Source organism: Centruroides sculpturatus, unplaced genomic scaffold, assembly GCF_000671375.1.
Source record: "Centruroides sculpturatus isolate CEXI.00-Female unplaced genomic scaffold, Cexi_2.0 scaffold941, whole genome shotgun sequence".
Lineage (NCBI taxonomy): Eukaryota > Metazoa > Arthropoda > Arachnida > Scorpiones > Buthidae > Centruroides > Centruroides sculpturatus.
The window spans coordinates 235,159-257,183 of record NW_019385198.1 but is presented as its reverse complement, the minus strand read 5'-3'; the positions used below and the strand labels follow the sequence as shown (position 1 = coordinate 257,183).

At 34.1% G+C, this 22,025-nt stretch overlaps 1 protein-coding gene across 2 annotated transcripts; it reads right to left on the bottom strand.

The window, feature by feature from the left end:
• Positions 1 to 1,249: 1,249 nt before the first annotated feature.
• On the bottom strand, positions 1,250 to 21,126 carry LOC111636033 (furin-like protease kpc-1). Of its 2 annotated transcripts, XM_023381187.1 has the most exons (12): positions 20,802 to 21,125; positions 20,548 to 20,726; positions 20,385 to 20,474; positions 17,896 to 18,048; positions 14,983 to 15,111; positions 14,839 to 14,906; positions 14,676 to 14,764; positions 14,440 to 14,612; positions 5,464 to 5,712; positions 2,216 to 2,316; positions 1,929 to 2,147; positions 1,250 to 1,862 (listed from the first exon to the last, which is right to left on the bottom strand). In XM_023381187.1, exons 1-12 carry the CDS (start codon positions 21,013 to 21,015, stop codon positions 1,316 to 1,318), a joined length of 2,211 nt encoding a protein of 736 aa, XP_023236955.1. In that variant the 5' UTR covers positions 21,016 to 21,125; the 3' UTR covers positions 1,250 to 1,315. The 2 variants fall into 2 exon arrangements, with proteins under 2 accessions (XP_023236955.1, XP_023236956.1); XM_023381188.1 differs by lacking the exon at positions 1,250 to 1,862 and having other exon boundaries at positions 2,002 to 2,142; positions 20,802 to 21,126.
• Between the last annotated feature and the right edge of the window lie 899 nt (positions 21,127 to 22,025).

Below are 22,025 nucleotides of genomic sequence, written 5' to 3'. Positions count from 1 at the left end.
TACTGATGGAGACCGCTTGCGGTAAAATAGTGAACTTTGTAGTTACAAACAACAGAGTCACGACTGAGCTAATATAACAAATTCGGTGAATTTTTCCTCTGGCATAAAGAAACGAAATAGTAGTGTGGTAAGATATAATCTTACAGTAATACCATAGGGGTAGTTTTTTTTCCGAATAAAAATGACCCTTAACTTTTCCGACATTTAAAATTTTGATGGCGCCATCTGTTATGCTATTTTATTTCAAAACTTCGTATTTTTAATTATTATAAAATGGCAAAAAAGCTTAATTTCGAGGGAAGGGATAAGTCCAACCCTACTCGAGTATGACACACGACCCCCTTTATCTCCCCATCCCGTCGACCTTTACCAAAATTTAATAGCGTCAATCCCCCTTTTTTTCTTAACTCTTTCCGCCCTGTGGGCACTAAGAGGGCCTCTTTTATCAAGCCCATTATGGGTTCGGCCAGGCCCACAATGGGGAGAGGACCCGACATATCCGAACGTACTACTTCCCGAAAAATTCCTGAGGATTTTTCCACTCGTTCGGATTTGATCCCGGGTCTCGTCAAGCTGTAGGCTGCCACCTTGACCGCTCGGCCATCCGGTCTAGCATCAATCTCCTAATACACAAAACCCCACAAAATTTCAGAAATTTTCGACAAAAAACACAGAAGTTAAGCTGCAAACAGGATGAAAAAAAGCTACTATTGACATCCCCCTGAAATTTCTGCATTTCTCGGTGATTCAAGGCCCTTTGAGTCCAAAAATGTAAAATCTTCGGGGGGAGTCATTTTTTGATTGATCACCATACTTTTCCTCTCTCATACTGTATATAACAGTGCCGGGAAAGTAAAATCAATTTAAATAAAAGTAATTCAGAAATATCTTAAAATCGTTATGAAATAAAGATATTGGAGAAATGGGTTTTGTATAGCATTAAAAAAAATGTTATTCGATGCTTGAAGAAGTGGTGAGTATATAGATATAAAAATAAGTACAACGAAGAGAAAGAAAAAGCATTCAAATCAAAGAAGAAGAATTGGTCACTTGCATAGAAAACAAAAGATTCGGAGCGAACTCGACACAGTTAAGAAAGTGACTTAGAAGCAGGAATGGAGTTTATGTCAGTCTTTGATTAATTATTTTTGTGTATTTCGTGCAAATTAAAATAAAATAATGCAATTTTTATTTGGAGTTATTTCAGAATTTTTTTAAAAATAAAAGTTACGTGGAGCCTATTTACAATAACTTCATTAGGCTACATAGTTTAGATTATTTATTTATTAAAAATTTCATTACATTCATGTGAATTTTAATCTGAACATTTTGAATAAAAATTAGGATTATGTGATTTGTTAATAGTGCTAGAATTATATTTTTCCTGTATAAAAATGGAGCGTGACAAAAGTCGTTCTTTCTTCAGTATTGAATGTAACATTTCGTTATTTAATTCGTCCTTTTCGAATTGAGAATCTCTTGTAATTTTCCTCTTAGACTTTTCAGATGTCCCATATAATGTCAAGGTAAAAAAATCAATAAATTTATTGTAATTTTTGTATTTTGGATCTAAATCTTGTATTTTTAACAGCCAATCTCCAGATGGATTTTCTCCCCAAAAATGCACTGTTTTAAATTTCCACTTTTTAAAACCTCTCCTTGAATGATCTCTTGGTCTTTCTGATAGCAACTGAGAAATTGTATTTGAAGGTGAAATTAGGTAAATCCGCAGATTTCCTCGGCGAGGATGTCGAATACTAAGAGTTGCTATAACGTATTCCAAAAAATATATGTGCTTTATTTCTCGAATATTTTCATAATCAACAGTTAACATTATAGTAGTAAATTCTCCTTCGATATACCTAAAAGTAAAACATGAACTATGTTATTTAGTTTTTAAACGTATATATTGTAAATGTACTAATAACCTTCTGTTTCGTTTCACTACTCGCAATGATTTCTGAACTTTGACAGGATTCCAGTTTTGAGCTATAGATATCATTCTTCCGCAATCCATTACTCCGAATCCAATTTTGCTGTGATAATGATATCCAGCTGCATTCATCATCCACCCGTCTTCTTTGGAATTTGAAATTCTTGCCGATTTAATAATAATATATTGCACGTCTCTCCATGTTAATTCTGGTCTGACAAAATAATTATTTTTCATCTTTATATAATTAAAATATAAATTTCAAATTTAAAATTTAAATACTTGGCTTCCAGAAGAAGTGCAATTAAACCTGCAGCCATTGGAGCAGCAGCTGATGTTCCTTGAAAGTTTTTCCTACAATTTCCGTGATCGCCCGGCACTATCTATTAAATTAAGGTTAAATTAAAATAAAATTTTAATTAGAAATTTCCTAAACAGTTTTTATATCTGAATTTATCTATTTTCTAAAGTACAATGTCGTAGTAAAATTTAATCAACAGTTTATAGAAGTTTCAATTTACAAGTTCTATGAATGATTTGTTCTTGTGAAGCAAGGATGAAAAGTCTTCCTTGCATTATGTAATAAATAAGTCGAAATTTACGCGAATGAATTATATCAGGGATCATAAGCCTCACAATTCTCGCATTATAGGATTATAAAATTCGCAATGAAAGAAAGAATGAATTGCTATTGCTAATGAATATCTTTTGCAATCTTGAGGTGCCATTGTGGTATCTTAGTGTCTGTTAGCATTTGCGGTATGTTGCAGTAAGGTCTTGTTTACGCTAGGTTTATATACTATTCTCTAAGAATGCTTAAGAATAATTCTGACTGTTTCTAATTCTGACTATTTTTATGAAATCATCGTGGAACAAAATTAATGATATAAGGAAATTATTTATTATTTTCATGGTTTATCTTTAAAGAAAACTTATCAAGATGAAAATAGATCGTTTTAATGTAGACATGAAAAGAGTAGTGAAAAAGTTGTGTTTACGATATACGAATTGTGTAAAAGTAAAGGTAAACGGTAACTAAAATTTTCCAATCATGGAAAGCAGGATGTAGAAACTTATTATTTAGTGAAATCAACATCAACATCTTCGCTTTACCACAAGTTTGATGGCTTTAACACGTTATGGTACTAGTTTTTGTATCAGTTCATTCTAATGAATATTTAGTTAGTTTTCTTCCTTTTTCAATGAACTTCACAGATTCACGCGTGCACCATATGGCGGCTGCATAAAACTTCAAATATTTAGGTTTTGGAAAAAATGTTCTAGATAAAAGATAAACTTAGAAGTATGGAGAATCATGCATGCTGCTGCAAAAAGCTTGCAAGTTCAAAGTTCAAGGAATGCCGAACAAATATAGATGAGACACAAACTTTTAAACCCACGCTTTTCGCAGCGACACGCACGACTCTCTGTATTATGCACACATCTTGCGATGGATCTCAATAGGACTAATGTCTTCGGTTGTCAAAAATCGAATAACAGCCTGCTGGTCGATTGTGGTGCAGTTTGATATGAACGACGCATTTTGTAAACCGCGTAGTGAGCAAGCGAGCACAAATGCTACCTGGCAGGGAACTGTTTTGATACAGGGCTGCATTACGGTTCATTCTTTCACTATTATTAGTCTCGACCTTGTACGCTACGTTATTTTGTTACAATCTTATTTATTGAATCTAGTAATAAATCATTTCTGTGATTTTAATTCGATTGCAAGGAAAGATAGAAGTTATTAACCCAAAAAAACATTGACAATGTAAGAGATGACAAGGAAACAGAAAATTTATTTGTTATTAAAATAGCTATGTTTGAAACGAATGAGACAAGTCTAATGATTGTAACTATTTGTCCCGAAAACGCGCAATTCATTACTATTAATAATTCACAATCGTTCTTCGTTTGTTTTCGTTTTTTTTTTCTATTTCACTTTATCGTTATTGTTATGATTTTCGGTTCGTTTTCCGTTTTTACGATTTGTCCACTTCGTCGAATTCACTGCCGTCAATTGATATTTATCGTCATTTCTATTACAAATTGTAATTGCTATTTTCTCTCTTATATATATTCAATTTTTCTTAGCAAAAGAAATATTTTCTCTCTTCCGAAACCACCTTCATTATATCTTAATAGCTTCTAGTAAGTACCGTGTTTCCCCGAAAATAAGACAGTGTCTTATATTAATTTTTGCTCTAAAAAATGCACTAGGTCTTATTTTCAGGGGGATGTCTTATATTTCCATGAAGACGAATTCACATTTATTGTTGAACAATACGCTAAACAGGTTCGAGAGAACACCTTGCGACACATTCAACTTAACCTTTTTATAGTGTCCACATCGAGCTCGATGACCAATTAGTGCTTACTGAACCGTAGCACTATGCAAATGTGATGTGGCGTGATTCCCAGCCGACCAATTAGCGATCACCAGCGATAACATTATGCAAATCTGTGATTCCCAAGCCATAGTCTTATGCAAATCATGCCGTGTGGCGTAATTGTCTGCTGACCAATCAGTGGCTGTACTTTCAACCATCTGTCGATGACCGTTACGACTAAAAAAAAACTTCGCTAGGTCTTACTTTCAGGGGGAGGTCTTATATTTCGCAATTCAGCAAAATCTGTGCTAGGTCTTATTTTCTGCGGATGTCTTATTTTCGGGGAAACACGGTAGTTTGCATCACTAACGGGACATTCCAATTTTCAACGCTGACTCAGCGCTGATCTCAACATTCGTCAAAATTCGTTCCTTTTTTCAACGTTGAGGTAGCGCTGTTGTCAGCACTGACTCAACACACTCAGCACTCAACAGATATGTTGACTGCTACTTTCCAATGAATTGTGGGTAATTGGTAAGATATTTGAATGGAATCCATCTTGCTGAGAATGGAATTATGGGAACTAGGCACTTCGTACTCGAGTTGGAACGTCGTTGATGACGTCAATTTGTTGACTTCAACACTCAACACTCGCGTTGAAAATTGGAATGTCCCGTAAGATAGCGCCTATACTGTCACCGATCCTTTGATGGATTGTCCATTCTATTAGTTGAGATCTTATAGTGTGGGCTCAGGTCTCCCATAAAGACAGTGTGTTATATGTATAATATTTATTAATCCTGTTTTAATTATTAATGTACAGTACAGTAGGCCCGAATTTCGTATTATTATGTTAGAATTTTAAGTAGACAAAATAAACGGTTATTGAATAATTTACTTGAAGCTTCCTATCCTTTGAACTTTTTGTTTCTAAATCATATAATATATTGATAATTCATTTGATTTGCCCATCTGAATGAAGTGCATTCCTGTATGATAAGTCCTTGAATTATCAATACACTATATGATTTAGAATAACTTATATGATACTGAATAACTTATATATATTGTCATATGTATATATGTATGTATGTATATGTGTGTGTGTGTGTGTGTGTGTGTGTGTTGTGTTTGGATTGATACTATAATTACAAGCTTACTTTATATACTGTATAAGAATAACATAAAAATCAGACATACAACTTTAGTTGATGCTTTCATCTGTAGTAATGCTTCAATGGTTGGTTTGTTATGAAAACCTCCAACGTACGTTGACGCAAGAGTAGCTGGACAGATTTCAGTATAATAAGTTGTTCTACCGTGATGACCTAATGCTCCAATGGCAATCGTGTATTCATTTGATGCGTATCCATCCATATTGCAATTATCGTGATATTTTCCTCCATTTCCAGCAGCCCAAACGTAGATCGATCCTTTTCCATTGCGACCCTACATGAAACAAAATATATAAAATAGAAAACAATACGCCGATCCTAAGATCCTAAGAAAAAAAAAAATGTAAATGAACCTGATCTCATCCACATTTTTTGTTAAGTATTGGTAAATCTATTGATGTCAATGAATATTTTCTGAACTAGTGTAAGAAAATAGAAGTCAAAACTTGGTCATACATTCTAAGATAAATTGCAAGGTAGGACTATTTTAGACTTAGATGTTTTATTGTTTTCTAGGAAAGTCGTACAATAAATAGTTATAATTTAATTATACGTATAACTTTTATATTAATTAAATATTATTACTTCATTCAAAAATAAAATCAAATAAAAATACTTTACATAGTGGATATATTCCTGAAAAATCTGTGTAAAAGAAAGATACTGCTCGTATGGAAAAATGGAAGACTGGTTTCAGACCTTAAAAATCAGTACAATATTACGGATAAACCAAGCAATATAATAGGATATATTTAAACAAAATATCTCAACTTTACTTAATAAATTAGAAGAGTGTTTGGTGTGGTTGACGTATGACTAATATGAAAAAATGACTGACTAGTATCAAAATATAGCATAGTAACAGCTAAGAAAATTAGGCTATTCTGGTCGCAGAGTATGGTATATTCTGGTATTGCAATGGCGAACCCAGGATTATGAAAATACGGGTGCTGATCTTGGCAGATTCGGGGGGAATAAAGCGCGAGCCATTTTTCGGAGAATGTTACTCAATGACCTTATGATTACTTTAGTTACCTAATTGAAGTCATGCGATTATATTTAGTTATGAAGTTACGTTGTTATATTTATTTTTAAGTAACAAAACAGATTTCTTTGATATGAAGGGGTACTCATCACTAATAAGCATTCCCTGGAAACGCCCTGCGTTATTGTAACTTCCTTAATTTTTACCCGAATATTTTTTACATTTTGCTATCTTATAATTGTTAGATATTTGAAAAATAATCTATAAAATAATAGTTTGCAATGTTTGTCGTATAATGAAAAAAATTTATAATTAAAACTTACATTGCACGAAAAAAATTTTTTTTTAAAAAAAGTCTAATGAAAATTACCTAAAAGTATAGTAAAAATAATTGAACCCGTCGATTCAAAAGGGTGGAATTCACATTTTATCGATATTCACTTTATGAATGAAATTAGATCTTTAATTAAGGCAAGCTATGTTGTATAGTGCATAAGATAAGCCATAATTCCTCTTCGATACTGCACGGGAGTGTGTTGAAATTCTGAGACAAATCAACGATTCTAATGTCCAGGACTTCAGCTCTTATGAATTGCCCACGTGGTCATTCGCTCGTCATAGGATCACAAAAACAAATCCCGGAAAAATTAGTAATTGTATAGTTTAATAATTTTTTTCGAGCAGTGCCTAATTACTAAAACTTTATAACAGAGACCTGAACTTTTATATAGTTGAACTGGCACCTGTTAATTTTACAGTATAAATAAAAACAGAAAGATGATTTTAACAACCATCTTTCTGTTTTTGAAGAAAAGTGCTACAGTAAGAGGTAAAGCTTCCAAGTTTCTAAGTACAAAATTTTACAGTATAATGAGCACCATAAATGAGATTCGTGCAAGTTCATGACTGGGTCAATGGAAACCAGTTTTCCCATATTGTGGAATAATGTGAATCCAAACTTAGCTGCTCCTATATTGTATGTGATGTTCAAGTAATGTTAAAACTGCCAAAGTTATAATATGCGAAAACACTAAGTATTTATCTGAAAGTGCTCGAAATTATACGATGAAGTGAGTGAAGATCTTATTGCCGTTCCTTCCCAACTCCGTCTGAGTTGGTTTCTTGTGTATCACGACTCGATGTAATGAATCAGGTTCGTTGGAAAGCACACCTCCACACTCAAATTGAATATATGTACAGTTTATTTACAGTTGTAGAAAATACAAGTTGGAAAACATAGTGTATGTACAGAATAACCATGCGTAGTGAATTCACGTGCCAGGTTGGCGTCTGGGAACTAATAACCTTCGGAGAGACCTCAGTCAGATTGTGGAGTCGGCTCAACTGCACGGTCGGTCCGGTCTCAGCACTAACCCGTCTCTGAGAAGATCAACAGAGGGGAACACTCTCTTTACGCTCAGCGGGCTTTCCAAGTGCCTGAGACAACCGTGTATCAGTCTCTTGCCCTTCTCTCTTGACTCTCGTTCATCCCGCAATTTAAGGGATTTTGGAACGGGAACTTCCGACCAATCACAACCCTTTTTTATGCCTGAACAGCTTACACTCGGGTCCGCCGTTATCCGACGAGAGTGAAGCTTACACAAGCGTCCGCCACTTGTTTACGTTCGTTTGTTTACAATATGGCAAATGTACTACCGTCTGACTGCAGGTGGGTCCAATTAACAAAGCCGGCGCTTCCTTTGTTTACCCTTGTTTACAAGTCAATACCTTACAAGTGGTATTACCCGACCGCACGTGGGTCCAATTGACAAGGTCGCGCCTCTTTTGTTCCCACTCTGCTAAAAGGTCACTACTTTACGAAGTGTCTGTTTTGTCTTTTTTTCCCTTCTTTTTTTTGAACTAATAAATTTTATAAGCGTTTTTAAATTCTGCATGAAGATAAATTGTAATGAGTTATTTTAATTTTTATGTGTTTAATAAGATTCGTTCATTATTACTACTAATTTTATAAGATTGTATTGTTTCGAAACGTGTAAAACAAGCTCTCACAAATTGCGATGGTCCTATAAATATTGGATTGCAAAAGTTTTTGGAATTTTCTAGAGTATTATAATACAAATTTATTTCAAGAACAAAAAATAGTTTATTCAACAAAATAATTATCATTATATTTAAGCTCCTTGTTCCATTGATTGGGCCTTGTTTTTATGAAACGAGCTGTATTTTGAGAAAGAACCCTTTCTCTAGGATACAATGCTCGTCCGTTTTATACATTGTATAAGGAAGACGTGCAATTATGTTTTTTCATGTGATGATGATGGTGATGATGATGATGATGATATTGTCTTTTATTTTCAACACTGATATACCTGTGGTGGGTATTAATATAATATACAATATTTACCACCGGTATATTAATGTTGAAAACAAAAGACAATATCATCATCATCATCATCACATGAAGAAATATAATTGCACATTTTATTAAGACTTGTTTAGAATTAATATTGTGTAAAATAAATGAAAAGTAATTGTAGTATTGTTTTGTAGCAGTTTCGTGGAACTTCTCCCACCCTGTAGTAAATCACCCAAAAATGTGTGAACCCTTGGTCAGGTGTCAGAGGGGTGACATAACGTACACCCATTATGTAAACACATTGTCCATCTGCTGACCACTTGCTCTGCTGCCTTCGAACTGATCAGATGTAAAAATAAAGCTCTCTTTTTGTTACCGTTAATCTTATATGTGTAAGTCATTTATAGTCTCCCAACAATCGGTTATGGGCCCAGGTAACCCAGAAAACCCAGAAAACGCTTAAGGAATAAGCCACCCAAGTGATCTCCTAAGTTTTTCGACTAAGGCTTCCGAAGAAGAAAGGTACTGAGAGAACAAAAGAAAGATGGCCGAGAAAGCAAAAGGACTGAGCTCGATACCCAAGTTAAATGGATCGAACTACCTAATATGGAAATACGTAATAAAGAATGTGTTGGAAGGCCAAGATCTGATGCACGTACTCGAAAGACCCAAACCAGAAATTCCTGGAGAAACAGCCGCTCCGGAAGATAAGGCAGCCTATGACACATGGAGAAAGAAAAACAGCGAAGCTCTTAGAATCATCACATGCACAATGGAAAAACACGAGGTTAGTCTAATTTTGAATCTAAACGTTGCACGCGATGTTTGGGAAGACCTAGAACGAAGATACGAAGGTCGATTAGACACGAAGCGAAAAATGTGTCGATCAAAGCTCTCGAAATTAAAAATGGAGAGGGACGAAAATTGGAAGGAATATATCAGAAGGGCTCGTGAACTAAATGAAGAAGCCAAAATGGTAAACTTAGGAATGGAAGAAACGGAATTGATAACTTTAATAACCGACGGACTGCCCCCTAAATACCATGATATCGCTCGAAAACTCGAAAGCATAAAGGACGCGACGATGAACGATCTAGAGTACGCCTTCCAAAAGAAAGAAGACAGAGCAAGCACCTCGCGATACAACGAACGCGAATCGGCTTTTCGTTCGAGATCCCAAAAGGGCAAATACGTAAAAGAGAAAGGATGTTTCACTTGTGGAAAATTCGGACACAAATCCTCAGCATGCTGGTACAATCCAGAAAACTCACAGAAATACGAACAGAAGAACGACCGATATCGCAATCGCACGCATGACGTCGGAGCAAAAGCTAGAAGAGAAAAATCAGAAACCAAAGTCAGATACGTCGATGCTAAGCCTCCGGAAAGAGCTTGGTTCACGCGAGACAAAGGAACTAACAAAGAAGAAGAATGGGTTATCGACTCCGCTGCTACGTCACATATGACATCAAATAAAAACTGGATAAAAGATATGAACCCAGATACACGAAGTATTCGAGTAGCCAGTAAAGACAACATATATGCCAATGGAAGAGGAACGGTGATGGAAGAAAATATGCCCATAATACTAAAAGACGTCCGATATGTTCCAAAGCTGGATGGGCACCTCCTCTCGGTAAACAAATTGGTTGAGGATGACTACACAATCATTCTGGATAAAACAGGAGGGAAAATCATTTCCAAGAACAACGAACAAATAGCCAAAGCAACACGAAAAAATGGCTTTTTTATTCTAGAGACTGATGAACAAAATTCCGCTAAACAGGTTATCACTGATGAGCTCGAAAGAAACGAAAAATTTCTATGGCATAAAAGACTGGGACACGTAAATGAAACATACCTCGACATAATGAAAAATCAAAACTTACTTAGAGGGCTCGACTACAAGGAAACAAAAATGGCTCAATGCGAAGTATGCATACAGGCAAAACATACTAGAAAACCCTTCAAAGAAACTAAAAATAATAAGACGAAACACCCTCTGAAACTACTTCACATAGATCTCGTAGGACCGATGCCTATCGAATCACTCACCAGCGACAGATACATGATGACAATCGTGGATGACTATAGCCGAAAAATATTTACAAATTTCCTAACTTCAAAGGATGCGACAGCCGATATGCTAGAACTCTTCATAAAAACGATGCAAAACAGAACAAACAACAAGATAAAGCGGATCAGAACGGACAACGGAACTGAATTCGTAAACCGAGATTTTATCCATATATGTAACAAACATGGAATACAACATCAATTAACGACAGTATACTCGCCGCAAAGCAACGGGATAGCCGAAAGGGCCAAAAGGACAATTCTCGAAAGAAACAAGAGCTTTACTCATAGAAAGCCAACTACCCAAAATCTTCTGGGCTGAAGCTGCACGAACAGCGACATATCTCAAGAACTGCACACCTGCAAAGCTAGAGAAAAAGGCATCTCCCGAGGAATTATTCTCTGGAAATAAACCTTCAGCATCACATTTACGAATTTTTGGATGCCTAGCGTACTGTACGCCTGGATTCCAAAGGTAAAACGAAACAAACTTGAGCCGAAATCAAGATCAGTTATATTTATAGGATACTCGAGAATCAGAAGAGCATACAGGGTATACGACCCAAAAACAAATAAGGTGGAGGAAACCAGGGACATTAAGTTCATGGAATGTCGATTAGGAAGTGAACTATTAGACAATTCAGACGGGGAAACTAATAGAGAAAAACAAACAAATTCCTGGATAGAAATGGATTTAGGCGATGTGAACGAAAACAATGAACCCACACCCGTAGATGCGGAAAGAATAAGGAACGAGGATAGACCCAATGACGAAATTAACACAAATCAAGAACCCAACCTTACCCAAAGCGAGGACACCCAAATTCAAATACCTAGAAGATCACAAAGAATCAGGGAGCAACTCCAACAAGGAATCAGACCCAACTATGACGAAAATTTCTCCGATACAGAAGAGTGGGATGATACAGATGCAGTAAACATGACACAAGATTTCACGCCAACTACCTTTAAAGAAGCAATCACTTGTCGAGAACATAAATCATGGTGGAAAGCTATGAAAGACGAATATCAATCACTGATGGGCAGTGCCGGCCCGAGGCAAGTTTTAGGATGGAGCGAGATTCTATTATGGCGCCCGGGGGTGGAACCCCGCCCACGCACTCGACCCACGCGCGTCTCAACAGATAAGGCCATTGACATACTGACCACACGTTTGCAATTAAAATATCGAAAAGTGAAAAAAAAATATATTTTTTTCTTTACTTTTTTTACCACTGAGGCGCCCCCTAAGATTTAGCGCCTGGAGCAACTGCTCCGTTCGCCCTATGGTAGGGCCGGCTCTGCTGATGGGACACAGAGTATGGGACCTAGTAGACCGAGAACCAAACGCTAACGTTATAAAATCAAAATGGGTATACAAAAAGAATCCGGACAGATCTATAAATACCAAAAAGGCCCGACTAGTAGCCCTGGGATGTTCCCAAAGGTATGGAATTAATTACAAGGAAACATTTTCACCTGTGATGAAATTGGAAACGCTAAGAATCTTTATTAGTAATTGCAACGCAAAAGAATTGGAAAATAAGCCAGTACGACGTTAAAACAGCCTACCTACACAGTAATTTGGACGAATGCATATATATGGAACAACCGATGGGATTCATTAAAGAAGGAGACGAATCAAAAATATGTAAACTAAATCGCTCTATCTACGGCTTAAAACAGGCTGGAAGAGCATGGTTTAAGACGATTACCGATCACCTGTGTCAAAACGGTTTCGAACAATTAAAAGCTGACCCATGCGCATTTAAATACCAACGAGACAAAAACATTCTATACTTAGGATTACACGTTGACGATATGATAACAATATCTTCGAATGAGCAAATCGAACACGAAGCTATGGCAAAAATCGCGGAATATTTCGACTTAGTTAACCTGGGAGACCCTAAATGCATTTTAGGAATCGAAATAACGAAATTCAAAGATGGGATAAAACTGACGCAACAGAGACAAATAAAAGAGATACTCCAAAAATTTAAAATGGAGGATTGTAAACCAGTAAACACGCCAATGGATCCTAACCAAAAATTAGACGATAGCGAAGGATCGCCCTGCGGAAATAAGAAACTTTTCCAAGAAATTTTGGGAAGTGTGATGTATATCAGTTTAACAACGAGACCCGATTTGTGTCAGCCGATCAGCGAACTGTCACAGTACACACAAAATCCAAAGGAAATGCATATCCAAGCAGCGAAACGACTGATACTATACTTAAAAGGAACCCAAAGTAAGGGAATCATATACAAACGCGACCAAGACAACAACTTAATCGGATACGCAGATGCTAATTGGAAAGATGGGAATGTAGGTCAACGTTCGAATAATGGATACCTTTTTCAACTAGGACAGAATCTCGTATCGTGGAAATGCAAGAAGCAGAACCAAACGGCGTTATCGACATGCGAAAGTGAATTGACAGCATTAACCGAGGCTACGAAAGAATCGACATGGTTAAAAATGATCCTAAATGAATTAGGAGAGAGAGATTCTAACAAAACAACTACGATTTATAGTGATAATCAAGCTGCGATAAGTCTAATCAACAACGGAAGTTCTAACTATAAAACGAAATACGTAGTAAGAAAAATATCATATGTACACGAAAACGTTAAATCAGATAATGTTGTTGTTAAATATATCCCGACGGAAGAAATGTCGGCGGATTTTTTGACAAAACCATTAAACGCGCTTAAATTAAAAATCTGTTTAGACAGAATCAATGTGAAATGAATATTGTATTAAATGAAATTAAAATGTAACCACGAAACTTCCCCAAAAAGGGGGGATTTGTAGTATTGTTTTGTAGCAGTTTCGTGGAACTTCTCCCACCCTGTAGTAAATCACCCAAAAATGTGTGAACCCTTGGTCAGGTGTCAGAGGGGTGACATAACGTACACCCATTATGTAAACACACTGTCCATCTAGTGACCACTTGCTCTGCTGCCTTCGAACTGATCAGATGTAAAAATAAAGCTCTCTTTTTGTTACCGTTAATCTTATATGTATAAGTCATTTATAGTCTCCCAACAGTAATTATGTTTATTTTTAGTTTCATATTCTGAAACTGGGTTACGTTATTTGTTATGTACCCTATTTATGGTATTATTGAACTAAATGCATCTGTAAATTACAATTTTTTAGAAACGTTCTAGATAACAGCAAAGAATGTGAGCAGAAATACTCAGAAATAATATGATGTATACATTATTTTCACTATTTAGAAACATCGATTTTAGATATCTCTTTGTCTTTCTTTTATATAATACATAAAGGAATACAGTAGAAGTGCAACATAACTTCTAACTTATGTTGCATAACAAATATTACAGAAATATCAAAGATAAAACGCTTCAGAAGAACGTTGAGAAATGTAATATAAAGTGATTCTTACTGTATATAAGCTAACGTAACATTTCAAAAATAAATATTTTATGTGTAATATATAAAAATATTGCGAATGTTTATAATGATCAATAAAACGAAACAAAAGACCAATGACATCTCGAAAATAAATTTTTAAAATGTGAAAATCAATTAATGTTATTTTCTATCATATATTATTCAAACGTAAAAAAAATCAAAATACAATTTGTACATACTTCTGTTACACCTTTTAAGAATGCTCTTCTCGCTAAAATTCCTGGTTTAGCCATATGTTTGCCATCATCTCGAGGGCCCCAAGAAGCACTATAGATGTCCACTTTGTCAAGTGCATGAACAATAGACATTGCTTCCTGTGCATCAGTCATTGGACCATCCAAAACTCTGCAGCCTAATTAAGCCAACAGTTTATTTGATATAATATGAAATTTTATTAAAATAAAGAAAAATGTACCTCCAATTCGCGCGTTATAAGCAATTCCAACTCCACATAAACTATTATTAGATAAAGCAGCAACTACTCCGGCACAAGATGTTCCGTGACTAAAATTATTCGAAACTCGTATAAAATTTTGTCAAGTTATAGAAAAATATCAATATTATTTGAGTAATTTTACCTGTTTACTTCAGCCGTTGATTCATCAATGTCTTTAAAATGAACATAATCATAACTAATACTCGGATCCTGAAAATAATCTTATTTGCTATTTCAGATTGTTTTATTAATAAAGTTTTATTTTATTAATAAAGTTAAAACTTACATAATTTCTTCCCAAATCTGGATTGTCAGGATGAATTCCATCGTCTAAAATTGATATTCGGATATCATGACCAGTATATCCGGCTCTCCAAACGGACTGAATATTAAGATGGTGCCATGTATAATAATGCTAAAGAAAAAAATGCATCGAAAATTATCGTATTATATACTCTTTAATTAATAAAAATTAAAGTTTAAATAAATAGAACTATGCTACAATAAGAGTTTTGTGATTAATCACTGATAAAATAAATAAGCAAACTAAAGGCTACTTTTTTATCTTCAACTCTCTGTCTGCGGCTATTTTTAATCATATCTATCATATGATTAAACGGAATGTGGAGCTGTCCATTATGGATTAAGTCCACAATGAGGAGGCAGGGTGAAGGACGGGGCAAGCGTAGCCCATAAAAAAATTACTGAGGTTGCTCGAGAAAACTCGATCCTGCATCCTCCAAGCTCCATAAGCGGACACCTGAACCGCTTTGGCCATTCATTTAAATAGGCCTGGATCGTCAATAACGCCTATTTAAAAAATCCAGCAACGAGTTGCGTAACTTTTCCTGCAAGAGTTAAAATTGTGTAGAAGACCATTTGTTATGTTATTTTTAAAATGTTCTATATTATTAATTATTATAAAGTGGCAAAAAGTTTAATTTTGAGTTTTATTAAAAAAATTAAATGCTAATAACGAATGAAATCTTTATTAAGTCCAACCCCATTCGAGATATGACACATGACCACCCTCTATCTCCCAATCCCCTCGGCCTTTAACCACCAAAATTTAATCGCATCGATATCCCTAATACACAAACCTCCCCGCAAAATTTCAGAAATTTTTGACAAAAGACATAAGAGTTATAACATCCCTATTCGATGTTATCTGAAGAGATACTTAGCGGTCCAAGTATAACTAAATCTGATATAGTGACGTTTCAAAACATGTGGAAGACATCTGCGTAAAAATTAGTATTTTTATATTCCTTTGCATAAGCACACGTCTGGCTACTATTGTCAGCGGCGTGAAAATAGGGAATTTCTCGGTAAGCTGTTTACTCGGTGTCCATTTTTTATTTTAATATGCATTTTATTTCACTCGAGAAAAATAAATTAATAAAATACTAGCACTATCCATTATATTAAATTTTTAAAAACTCTTGTTCTAATTCAGGCCGTAAGCCGCCTGGTTCGGCCCACGCAAAATGACATTCGGTCCATGTAACTTCTAATTTGAAAGTAATTGATCACAGCACGGGCCTTAGGCCGCCATGTTTATTTGGACTATTTCAGTTCTGTGGGCTCTAAGTGTTTTTCAAGCCCAACTTAGGTTCGTTTAGATCCACAATGGAGACGGCTGGATGGAGAGAGACAGGCTCGATGTATCCGGGATAGATCGTGGTGAAAAATTCCTGACGAGTTGTTCGCTGTATCATCATCGTGATCATAATCATCAAATAAAGGAAAAAATGCTCCCAAATTTGTTTGTAGAGTTTGCACATGACATTTTGAAGTTGGTGTTTTTTCGCTCACTGTTCAGAATTTATTAATCTGAAAGTTGTAAACTTCACTTTCAGATGAATGACTTCTTCATACACAAATCATGAAATCGGCCAGATAAAGGATAAAAAGAGAAGCTCTGATTTTCACTAGTAATGAAATATCAGAGGTCCAGATTTAAATTTGATCCGAAAAAATCAGTGTTTGAATTCGATTCGAATCCACATTATTGATGTCACTCTCTTTAAAACTCCATCCAGCAGGAGCTAAGAAGTAACTAGTAATTGCAATGAATATCATAATAATCAAAATAATGCCGAAGAGAGGTATTTTCTTGTTATTCTTAGATAGGAAATATTTTAAAGTGGGTCGTACTAAAATTCCGTACATGAAGTTTGAAATGTACGGCGCCGGAATGTCAAGATATAACCGATATCAAATTGGTAAGCAAAGTCAACATGCAGTTGTTCATTTGCATAAGAAATTTAATGTTCTTAGGTTGTGTCATGTTCATGATGTGTGTCGAAATTTGATATCTCTCTGCTCTTTAGCTTCTGTGTTGTACTAAAGAGCCAAGAAATGTAATAGAAGATATGAAGGTAAGAAACTGAAGGAGAGAGTGGTTGAGGCATTCCGCAGTGCTTAGCCGTACTGCAGAACATCATCTTAAAGTCTGAATTTTAAACCTTTCTGCTCCGAAACAATGTGTTTGATGGCTACGTTTATAAGACATGTTTTAATCCCTAGGCCTCTAGAACACGCAGTAAAATATTGCCACTTCTTTTCGGAACACCCTGTATAACTTAAAAGAGTAACAGAATACAGTAAACCAGCGCTGTCCAACTGGCGGCCCGCGGGCCGTATACGGCCCGCCAAATAATTTTTACTGCCCGCGAGTACATTTTACTATAAATAAATTTATGTTACTAAATTATTATTATTAATATTANTTATTACAAATGTAAAATTTCGTTTTATAAATTTTACGTATTTAAGAGAAGGCAAAAATAATAAGAAAAAAAAAACACTTCGCCAGCAGCGATTCAACTCATAAATTTTAATCTAAACAGGCCTACGTAAAAGTCGAATAAGTCGATAAATGTTAGCGTGAGTTTCGTTCTAATCATTCCAAGCCGCCCGGCCGACCAATTAGCCATCACAAACCTTCTCGGCCCCCGAAATGTTCGGTGAAAAAAATATGGCCCGCGGGCTATGATAAGTTGGACAGCGCTGCAGTAAACCAAGAAGCAACTGAACAGGTACAAAATAAATATAAGTTATACACAATATAATGTATTATTGACGTATTACAATTCTTCCCAAATGGGAGGAATTAAAACCCCAAAACTTTTTCCCTGTGCACAGCTTTGACATACATTTTCGATGAAAAGGTTTTTTTTTTTTCTTTTTAACTTACCAAATACCATTGATCTTTATAATAAGGATCATTGAAGTCCATTTCTCCTCGATCAGAATTTATACTTCTATATTCATTTTCCGTAAACGCAGGTAATTCAGAAATGTCCCGACGATAACGAAAGAAATTATATTGAGGAAAGATCCTGAGTACCTGTAAATATGGCATGTCATATTATTTAATTTTTGCAGACGTAAAATAGTTTTAGAAGAGAAATAATTAAAGACTCCCAAACTTGGTCATTTGGTATGATAACCCTTACGTAAAATAAATCTTTGTAGGTATGTAAACATTTGTAGTTATATAAATCAAATACTATAATATAATGTAATAAAAGGGTTAGAAGTACAAAATAATTTAATAATCAATTTCTGTTCTTATTTTTTGTTCGAACAATGCCGATTACCTGTTAGTATTTAATATTTATTAATATAATATTATATTATGTATAATAATAATTGCATTTGTAGGTATTTTTATGCATGAAATGCAGCTAAAAAGGTAAAAAGGCGCTTTGCTTTGGGAGTCAGGAACGGATTAATCCATTTTATATTGTTTCTTACGGAAAAATTTGTTTCGGTTTTGAACAACTTTTAGTAATGTACTATGTTCGAAAACTGATGTTTGATTGAATTTAGTTAAATTTTTCTTTAATCCTGTATTTTTTCTATTTCTTTTTACTGTTTTCTTTCTTTCTTTTTTTTTGCAAACCTGCATTAGATCACATTATTGGAAAGCGATGTTATATTACACACAATAATTATGTGCATGCCACCGGTTAACGATCGTTATCTCGTGTAATATTATTTAGTATGCTAAAATATTAAAAGAAATGATAACATGTGGTTAAAAATTAAGCAAAAATAAATTTCTCATTTCGGAAATAAAATGGATTTTTGACAAAATACAGTAATACCCCGACTTACGCGAACCCAGAGTTACGCGATTTTCAAATCTCGTCCATTCGTCTTTTGTTTGAGCGCCATCACGCAACTCTTGATTATTCACTCCCCCCACACTATTGTTCAGCTTACGTGTTCGGACGTGTCGCGCGGAATCGACGCATAGCTACAATTTATTTTGTGTAATTTATTTCTGTTTGTTATATCTACGGAGACTCGAGAGACTCTGTGTGATAATTTCTTGTAACCGTGAACGAACCAAAAGGCGAGATAAGATTAACGAGAACATTTATTAGCTTACATACATCCGACTTGGATTTTACACAAAAGGCATCTGCAATCGTGAACAATTGACGAAAAAAGTATACATTTATCAGATAATAAACAAAGACTCATTTTGTAAACAATTTACCTTTTGTATATACAACTGACAAGATTACCTTTCAAATTATAAACAGACTCGATCCCAAGCGGTCTTTTGATCGTCGGACATACAAAAGAAATGAACAGATGGCGCCTAACTTAAGCGCGGTTTACAATAACGAATATGATTAATCTTAACACTCTACTATGTCATCCAAACGAAGTAGAACTGATTCTTCTGCATCAAACAAGAAAAGAAAAACTTTATCTTTGGAATGTAAAGTTAACATTATTAAAGACTTCGATACAAAAATGAAAATTTGTGAATTGGCAAAGAAGTTTGATCTACCGGAATCGACGGTCAGAACAATTATAAAAGGTAAAGAAAAAATTCTCGAAGCTGTGAAAAATGCTCAATCTTTAAATTCAACCATCATTCCTAAACGTCAGTTTAGGTATGATGCTTGTATTATCGCTGATATGGAAACAATGTTAAAATTATGGCGTAATAATCAAGTAAATGTGAAAAATTATAAAATAATATAGGCCTAATTTGTTATACATATGTGTTATCTAAGATTTTATTAAACATTTTTTTCTAAATTATTGTTTTCTTTAGTCTCCGGCCCCAATTAAAAATAATTTGTATGTATTTATATGCAAAATTATACCCGACTTACGCGAATTCGACTTACGCGGTTATCGCTCGGTCCCACCTATCGCGTAAGTTCGGGGTATGACTGTACATAAAATTGCGAGCATACCCAATAGTATACTGATGTATCGTGTCAAGAAATCAATTTATTAATCTGATAATTTCGTGCGATGCTCTGTATTTAAATTGCGAAATATATTTATTTGGAGAAATTAAAAATGAATTCCAACTTACCAGACATTTTCTCTACGAAAATCTTTTTTATTACAAATGTAAAATTTCGTTTTATAAATTTTACGTATTTAAGAGAAGGCAAAAATAATAAGAAAAAAAAAACACTTCGCCAGCAGCGATTCAACTCATAAATTTTAATCTAAACAGGCCTACGTAAAAGTCGAATAAGTCGATAAATGTTAGCGTGAGTTTCGTTCTAATCATTGCAAGGTGATTATCGTTAACAATATTATCTAAGAAATTATATTGAATTTCGAAAACTTAAAAATGAAATTTTTATCTATAATTTTATTAAAAATGAAGAGATTATTTTTAAAAAAATAATAATCACTCACATCATTCTCAAATTCTATCGCTTCATCACGTTTAAATCTCGACTTTCTATTGATATTTTCTACCAAATAGTAATCGTCACAGCGAAAAACCTGAAATATTTTGTTGATTACATGAAAACGTAACGTTGAATTTCAAAAAAAGAAAACGAAAAGCAACACTTACTTGAATCACACGTTTGTATCCATGTTTCCTGAGAATACTTTTTGCTCTTTTTCTACCTCCTTTAATTTTTACTACTAAATATCTAGTATAAGTTTCATTCGGTTCTTCGTTAGATAAAATTTCATTCTTACTTTTATAATTAATAGAATCGAAATCTTGAAATCGTTCGTCGTAAGAAACTACAAATTTTGTACATCCGATTAATCAATTATTTATTTATTTATTTATTAAATTTAAATTAAAACTTTGCTTACCTTTAGATGTAGTTTTTCCTATTTCATTTTCGAGATTTTCTTCTCCCTCATTTAATTGTAATAAAGAGTTTAATGAAATTAAATCATTAATTAAATTTGTATCATTTTCATAGTTTGTACCATAGTTACTAGATGGCGTAACTTTGTTTAATTGATAAGAAATTTTTATACAAATGATAAAGATAAGAAGACATAACGATATTTCCTTCCTCATGAAAAAGCATTCCTAAAATAATTTTTTATTATAAATGTAATGAGGTAAAATTTTATATACCTTCAAATCTCTCATCTAGCTACATTTTGAAGGATGTTTTACATTTATTTCCGTTCTGGAGACGGAAATGACATATTTATTTGTGGAAAAAGAAAAAATTGGAAATACTACTTCCTTTCTTTTTTATAGAAAGGGTGTAAATTATTCTAAATAATGTATTGTTTACTTAGTAAGACCTTTCAATTATTCTATATTTTTTTCTTTCTTAATTAAATAAAAACATTAATTAAGAAAATGATAAATTTTCTATGACCATTTTCTTACATTTAACACGACTATTTTATATTCATCCAAATGGATAAGGACAATGTGGTGAGAAGAATTCTCACCACATAATATAAAAATAAGGACAATGTGGTGAGAAGAATTCTTCATGTTTTTAATGTAAAGTGTCAGATCCTAAAACAGAAGGCTGACACTTGATCGTTTTTAACATTGTGAATTGTTTTTTACTGTTTATTTACCTTTGTTTTTAAGAAGTATATTCTTCAAAAAGAAAAAAACCCATGTTGACTGTTACTTCTGGGGTGGTGTAAAAAAGGATTAAGATAGACTCAAAAATTTTATATTTTTGTAAATAGTCTTAACTTCATTTAAGAAGAAATATAAAAATCCTGAGTAATTACAGAAATTGTATCCATATGCAAATTAAGTAAGGATAACTCGTAACTACCACCAGAGGGCCTGAAGCAGTTAAAAATGGATAAGGACAATGTGGTGAGAAGAATTCTTCATGTTTTTAATGTAAAGTGTCAGATCCTAAAACAGAAGGCTGACACTTGATCGTTTTTAACATTGTGAATTGTTTTTTACTGTTTATTTACCTTTGTTTTTAAGAAGTATATTCTTCAAAAAGAAAAAAACCCATGTTGACTGTTACTTCTGGGGTGGTGTAAAAAAGGATTAAGATAGACTCAAAAATTTTATATTTTTGTAAATAGTCTGAACTT